This window comes from Mobula hypostoma, chromosome 5 (assembly GCF_963921235.1).
Source record: "Mobula hypostoma chromosome 5, sMobHyp1.1, whole genome shotgun sequence".
NCBI classification, from domain to species: Eukaryota; Metazoa; Chordata; class Chondrichthyes; order Myliobatiformes; family Myliobatidae; genus Mobula; species Mobula hypostoma.
Genome location: NC_086101.1, coordinates 113,071,198 through 113,078,464, shown reverse-complemented (window position 1 = coordinate 113,078,464; position 7,267 = coordinate 113,071,198). Strand labels below are relative to the sequence as shown.

The 7,267-nt window shown below is 45.3% G+C and overlaps 1 protein-coding gene across 7 annotated transcripts in view; it reads right to left on the bottom strand.

Annotated features, from left to right (window-relative positions):
- Positions 1–7,267, bottom strand: part of LOC134346925 (vigilin-like) — a 269,588-nt gene that overhangs the window by 49,144 nt on the left and 213,177 nt on the right. For all 7 annotated transcript variants that reach the window (XM_063048789.1, XM_063048785.1, XM_063048790.1 and 4 more), the window contains 3 exons: positions 4,485–4,598; positions 2,047–2,133; positions 1,117–1,248 (listed from right to left, as the gene is read on the bottom strand). In XM_063048789.1, coding sequence (XP_062904859.1) covers positions 1,117–1,248; positions 2,047–2,133; positions 4,485–4,598 — 333 coding nt within the window. The remainder of the gene's footprint in view (positions 1–1,116; positions 1,249–2,046; positions 2,134–4,484; positions 4,599–7,267) is intronic.

Below are 7,267 nucleotides of genomic sequence, written 5' to 3'. Positions count from 1 at the left end.
AGACGACTGTGTGAGTGGGTGGGAGAAGGGGATGAACGAGGCTTGTTCTGTTGCCGTTGCATTGTCACTTGATATTTTCTGTTTTGTTGTGTTTGTGTTGTTCCACCAAGCATTCTGGTACTGGAATATGTGGTGACACTTGGTGGCTGTCCCAAACACACCTTCAGGTATGTTCGTTGCTAATGCAAATGACGCATTTGACTGTATGGTTCAATGTACCAGTGATAAATAAATCTTAATTTGTATTTTGTTTGCACTGCAGTGAAGTAATATTTATTTTAATGCATAATTTGCAAATATCCACTGCAGGAATAGTTGGGTCTGGTACCACAAAAGACTTAAGAGCTACAGATAGAGAGGCAGGAATGCTGATGACCAGCAGAGCTTTTAAAAACTCTGGTTAGGCCAAATCTGGAGTATTGCATACAGTTCTGGTCACCCTACTATAAAAAGGATATTGAGACTTTGGAGAGGGTGCAGAAGAGGTTTACTAGGATGCTGCCTGGTTTACAGGGCAAGTGCTTTCATGAGAGGCTGGATAAACTTGGGTTGCTTTCTCTGGAGTGCTGGAGGCTAAGGGGAGATCTGATAAGAGGTTTACAAGAGTATTGGAGGCATAGATAGAGTGGACAGAGGGTATCGGTTTCCCAGGGTAGAAATGTCTAATACCAGAGGGCATGCATTGAAGGTGAGAGGGAGCAAGTTCAATGGGTATGAGAGGGGTAAGTTTTTTTACTCAGAGAGTGGTGAATGACTGGAATGCACTGCCTGGTATGGTGGTAGAGGCAAATAGAGCTGTTAGGATAGGCACACGGATGTGAAGAAGATGGTGCAGGTAGGAGGGATTAGAGTTTGGGTGTTTATGATTTGCTTTTTAGCTGTTTTGGGACAACATTGTGGGCTCAATAGCTTGTTTTTGTGCTGTATTGTTAAAAGGCAGGATCGGTAGGTTGGATGACCCAGCTCTTCGCGGAAGAGGCTTGATATTACACGGGTTGCTTATTTTTGTAGAATTATGAGTTATGGGAAACTTGTTAAAGGTGCTGACAAGTTAAGTAAGGACACGAGTTGCAATGAAGCTTAAAGAGTGGACAGAAACCTCCCGGTGCGATGTACCAGTTCTCGCTGAATGGACAAGATTCGGTCTCGGGCAGCCTCACAGTTTGCTTTCTTCCCCGTGATGAGGATCACTTCTGAGTTGCTGTTCTCTGTGGGGAGGTCAATCTTTGTGTTTGTTTCCTCACGAATCTGGCAAAGCAGAGCAGAGGACAGGTCAGAGGGAGGCAGGCTTGACAACTGGAAGCAACAAAGGCATAACTAACCCTAGCATATATTACTGTATATGAGAGGGGAAGAGGAAAGGAGAGGATAGGACAGATTAGAGGTTAGTGGGAGGGTGGGGGGCAGGGGAAGAGAGAGCAGTAGGGCTGAGGGGGAGAGGGGAGAGGTGGGGAGAGGGGAGAGGGGGAGGGGAGAGAGGGAGAGGGGAGGGGAGAGGAAGGGAGGGAGGGGGAGGGGAGAGAGGGAGAGGGGAGAGGGATAAGGAAGTAAGGGGGAGAAGGGGAGTTGACGGGGAGGGGTGGAAGGGGTGGATGGGGAGGGATGGAAGGGAGAGGGGTAGGGGTAGAAGAGGGGGAGGGAGAGAGGGAGGTGATAGAAGGAGAGCTATAGGATAGGGGTAGAGAGAGAGAGAGAGGGACTATATGAAAGATACAGCACAGATACAGATCCTTCTCCCCACTGTCCACCATGACCTCGCACCCCCCATTTTATTCTTCCGACTTTCAAATGGAAGGACCTACGAGACCTTGTAAGCCTATCTGACAGGATGAATGGAGACACGCATTGTTTGAGAGACGCTTTGTCTGAAAGGTGACAGCCTTGGAAAGTGTAGCACTGTCTCAGATTCAGCACCGACTGTCCGCCAGGGTTGTGTGCTATTATCGAGCATGCGGTCTCCTGGCTCGGAGGTCAGAGTGCAACTGAGTGGTGCCCCAACTGACACAAACACAAACCTGGACAGTTATATTTCTCTCCAGTTTGTACCTTTTTGATGTTGGCCCCTCCTTTACCGATGATGTTCTTGTGGAACTGCTTGAAGATTGGGATGGAGACAGAGTAGCTGTTCTCAATCTGGGTAGAGCAAAGACCACAACAGCAGATCAGCGACAGGCATTCACTAATACCAGTGCTCAACACTTCACATAGCTCATCGTACTCATGGGAGTCAACATTACCAACAGCCTGTCCTGGCCATGCCCTAATCTCGCGACGACCGTCGGGCTGGAGGTACAGAAGCCTTAGATCCCACACCACCAGGTTCAGGAACAGTCATTACTCGAAAACCACCATGCTCCTGAACCAGAGAGGATAACTTCACTCACCTTACTCTGAACAGACTCCACTCACTTTCATGGACTCTACTACACAGCTTTTTTTATTATTGAGAGATTCAACACAGAACTGCCCCTTCCAGCCCAGCGAGCTGTACTGCTCAGTAACCAACCGACTTAATACTAGGCCAATAATAATCAAATCAGATTTAGTATCATCGGCATATGTCATAAGAATGTTGTCTTTGTGACAGCAGAACAATGAAATACATAATAGAAAAACACTGAATTGCAGTTCAGTGAATACATACACACACCTGTATCTGGAAGGTCCAACTGCTGGTGAGTCAGTATCCTGTCAAAAACTCCACCATGAAGACAAAAGAACACTCTAAGCAACTTTGCAAAGATGTTACTGAAAAGCATGAGTCAGGAGATGGATGCAAGAAAATTTCCAAGTCACTGAATATCCCTTGGAGTACTGAGTGACCGTGCAAGAAGGGGACTAGTGAGGGAGGCCACCATGAGACCTATGACAACTCTGGAGGAGTTACAAGCTTCAGTGGCTGAGATGGGAGAGACTGTGCACACAACAACTGTTGCCAGAGTGCTTCAGCAGACACAGCTTTATGGGAGAGTGGCAAAGAGAAAGCCCCTGCAAAAAAAAACTCACATGAAATCTCAGCTAGAGTTTGCCAGAAGGCATGTGGGAGACTCTGAAGTCAGCTGGAAGAAGGTTCTATGGTCTGATGAAACCAAAATTGAGCTTTTTGGCCATCAGACTAAACACTATGTTTGGTGTAAGCCAAACACCACATATCATCAAAAGCACACCATCCCTACCGTGAAGCATGGTGGTGGCTGCATCATACTGTAGCGATGCTTCACTGCTGCAGGCCCTGGAAAGCTTGTGAAGGTAGAGGGTAAAATGAATGCAGCAAAATGCTGGGAAATCCTGGAGGAAAACCTGATGCAGTCTGCAAGAGAACTGCGACTTGGGAGATTTGTTTTCCAGCAAGACAATGACCCCAAGCACAAAGCCAAAGCTACACTGGACTGGCTTAAAAACAACAAAGTTAATGTCCTGGAGTGGCCAAGTCAGAGTCTGGACTTCAATCCAATTAAGAATTTGTGGCTGAATTTGAAAAAAGACGTTCACTCACAATCCATGCAATCTGATAGAATTTGTGCTCTCCCACTCAATGGACCCCATTCCTGCGCTCCCTTCCACATGGCAAGATTTTGGTTCCCATGTTCTCTCTCACTCTCTAGAGACCCAGTCCTCCAACGCTCCCTTCTGTGCTCTAGTTTCCAATACTCTCCCATTCATTGGGGCTGAGTTCTGTGCTCCCCTTCTCTTGTCAGGTCCCTGGTTCCCATGGCTTCTTTCACTCAGTAGCTCCCTAGATCTCACTCTCCCTTCCAACTCATCAGAGCTCCAGTTTAATTGCTCTTGTCCTGCCTCCTGGACCCATTTCTGTGCTACCTTTCACTCAATGGGGCCTTGCTTCATGCACTCCTCAAACTGACCAGCGACCTGTTTCACCATGCTCCCTTTAAGTGAATTAAAAATGTGCTGGTGTATTATAACCAACAAATCTGACAGTCTAAGACTACCAAAGTCCCAAGTGTGACAGGTTTTGCGGTAGTTTTCTTTTATCTTGGGTTTCTGATGTCTTCAGAATTTGCCTTTACCATTGTTATTCCATACAGGATGTTCAATGTTCCCAAAGAAACTGAACACTTTGGGAAAGCTGAGGAGCAGGTAGAGGTGGGAATATCTGATGAGGCCTGTTGATTTCTTTCCGTAGACATTGCCTGACCTGCTGTGTTCCAGCAGCACTTTGTGTTAGAAGTGGGAAGGAGATAACAGGAAACAGAGGGTAAGAGGTGTAGATTAGGGGTTTGGAAGATGTGATGGGGGCTTGGTGAGGGAGTGTTTGTGAGGGAGATGTGGAGAAGGATGAAGGAGGTGAGCTCAGAGGGTTAGGCCATGATTATAGAGAGCTAGGGTGGGCAGAGGATGGCAAAGGAATGTGTTTGTAAGGGTTTGCACCACCAGGGAGATCCAGCAAATCGCTTTTACCCATGAATCACTGCTTTAAATTGCAATGGGAATGGGAAGTGTTCAGACTGAAGAGGGCCACTCACCAAATCTGCGATGACTTTCTGAAGGAACTTGCCACATTTCTCCACCTCATTCTTCGGACCACGCAGCTGCACAATGTCACTCTTCTGCGCAGGGTCCGGGAAGTTGATAATCACCTGGGTGGAAAACAGATGATTTTACTTGTTACAGAATAGAGGGGCAAACACCGATTAACAAGAAAGGAACTGGAGGCCATTAAGCTGCTCGAGGGAGACTGAGAGATAGTTCAAAGTACATTTTATTATCGCAGTACACGTCACCATATACAACCCTGAGATTCATTTTCCTGCAGGCATACTCAGCAAATCTATAGAATAGTTACTATAAACAGGATCAATGAAAGATCAAGCAGAGTGCAGAAGTCAACAAACTGTGCAAATGCAAATATACATTAATAGCAATAAATAACAAGAACATGAAATAACAAGACAGAGTCCTTAAAATGAGATTATTGGTTGTGGGAACACCTCAATGGATGGGCAAGTGAGCGTAATTTATTCCCTTTTAATCAAGAGGGGTAGTAACTGTTCTTGAACCTGGTGATGCGAGTCCTGAGGCTCTTGTACCTTCTACCTGATGGTAGCAGCGTGAAAAGAGCATGACCTGGGTGGTGGGGATCTCTGATGGTGGATGGTGCTTTTCTATGATAGCATTTCATGTAGATGTACTCAATGATGGGGAGAGCTTTACCTGTGATGTACTGGGCCGAATCCACTATCTTTTTAGGATATTCCATTTAAAGGCACTGGTGTTCCCATACCAGGCTGTGAAGCAGCCAGTCAATACACTCTCCCTCAGCCCTTTCAGTCTGTTATAGAGGGTAGTTTTCACCTCACCTCATCCCTTGTAACAAAGGGTCCTGTACCTGAAACATTAGCTGTTTCGCTTTCTACAGAGGCCGCCCAACCTGCCAAGTATTTCTAGCAAGTGCAGTTTTATTTTGGATTTATTCATCCCTACCAGCTTGTTATTTTCATCTTGAAAGCTACTAGGCTCTACGTGTGTACACCAGCTCACATCAGCCCACTTCCCACCCATTTTCCTTTAAGCAATTCCCTCTTATTTGCCCATCAGCTGCCCCCACCTCCCCGCAACTCTCTGCTTCTCCTGCCACCGTCTACACTAGGGACAATTTCCAGCGAACAATTAACCTGCTCACACGTCATTGGGAACTGGAACACTCAGGGGAAATCCTCGTGGTTACGGGAAGAACATGCAAACTTCACATAGACAGCACTGGAGTTTGGGATCGACCCTGGGTCACTGGAGTCACACAACAGTAGTGCTAACGGCTACACCACTGTGCCGCCCCATGTAGGTCTAGGAAGAGGCCACAGCATTCACAATCAGGTTTAATACATAATAAAAAAACTATAAATTACAATAATAAAGGTATATAGTAGTAAAAATTAAATTAAATAAGTAGTGGAAAAAGAGAGTAAAACAGTGAGGCAGTGTCCTTGGGTTCACTGTCCATTCAAAAATCTGATGGTGGAGGGGAAGAAGCCGTTCCTGAAACATTGAGTGTGTGTCTTCCAGCTCCTGTATCTACTCCTTGATGGCAGCAATGAGAAGAGGGCATGTCCTGGGTGATGGGGATCCTTAATGATGGATGCTGCCTTTTTGAGGTATCACCTTTTGAAGATGTTCTTGATGCTGGGGAGGTTAGTGTCCATGATGGAGCTGTTTTTAAAAATTCTTTTTTTGCTCAGCATAACAAAACTTTCAATTTCCAGGCACACTTACATTTCTTCCCTCACAGATATCAGGTATCAGAACACTTCCATCAAAATATAGACATCACCACAACATCCTATACAAAAGCCCTTATTAGTATAGCAGACAGGTTCACATCTATATTCTGCAGAAAAGGTTGTCATGTTTTATGAAAACTATTTGTTTTTGAGTGTACCATACATGTCAATAAGTCCAAAGGAATGTATTCCATGATTAATTTACGCCAACCAAAAAGTCCAGGGGCCTTATCAGATATCCAACAAAGTAAAATGTTCTTCCTCGCACAAAAAGTCAGGATGTTAAAAAGTTTTTTTCTGACGTGCATTAATAATACGACTGCTGGGTAAGCCTAAGAGAAAAGACACTGGGTCCAGTTCAAGCATGATGGAGCTGGTGAGTTTATCACTATAGATATTGCTATAATCCAGATAAACCAAGACCGAGTGAAGAGCCAGTGAGATTGCATCTGCTATAGACCTATTCTGGCATGTCCCAACATCCAATGAAATCCTGGCTGATTTGTACTTTAACTTTCTCTGCCCATGTTGGTTCTGAAAACTTTACAATAAACCAATATCAATATCCCTAAGGAGCTAGATATCCACCAGGTCCTTAGTGAAGGAGTGTTCCCTGACATCATTCCCAATGGCATAACTCTGAGTTAATGCCCCCCCATGTTTTGTACTCCTAGCACCACAAGCTCAAACTAACTGGGTCAGAACTCAGCTGGTAGTTGTATTCACTATATCTGAACCTGGGTCCCTGGCACAGAAAGGCAGGCACCCGCTCCTGCTGCAAGGACTAACTTGAAGATCTGGGATTCCTGCCTCCAAAAGTGATATGTGTGATCTCGAGAAAAGGATAAGCTTTAGCATTAGCTCTGTAGAGATCAAACTAAATTTCAGTTCCATTACTAGAAACAGATTTAAAATTATTGGCAAAGGAACTGCAGGGTGAAGGGATGATTTGCCAGTGTAGGAAACAGGCTGAAGTTTTCATTCATGGATCACTGGATGGCACTTGGTGAAAGACAGCCCGTCCTGTAGTT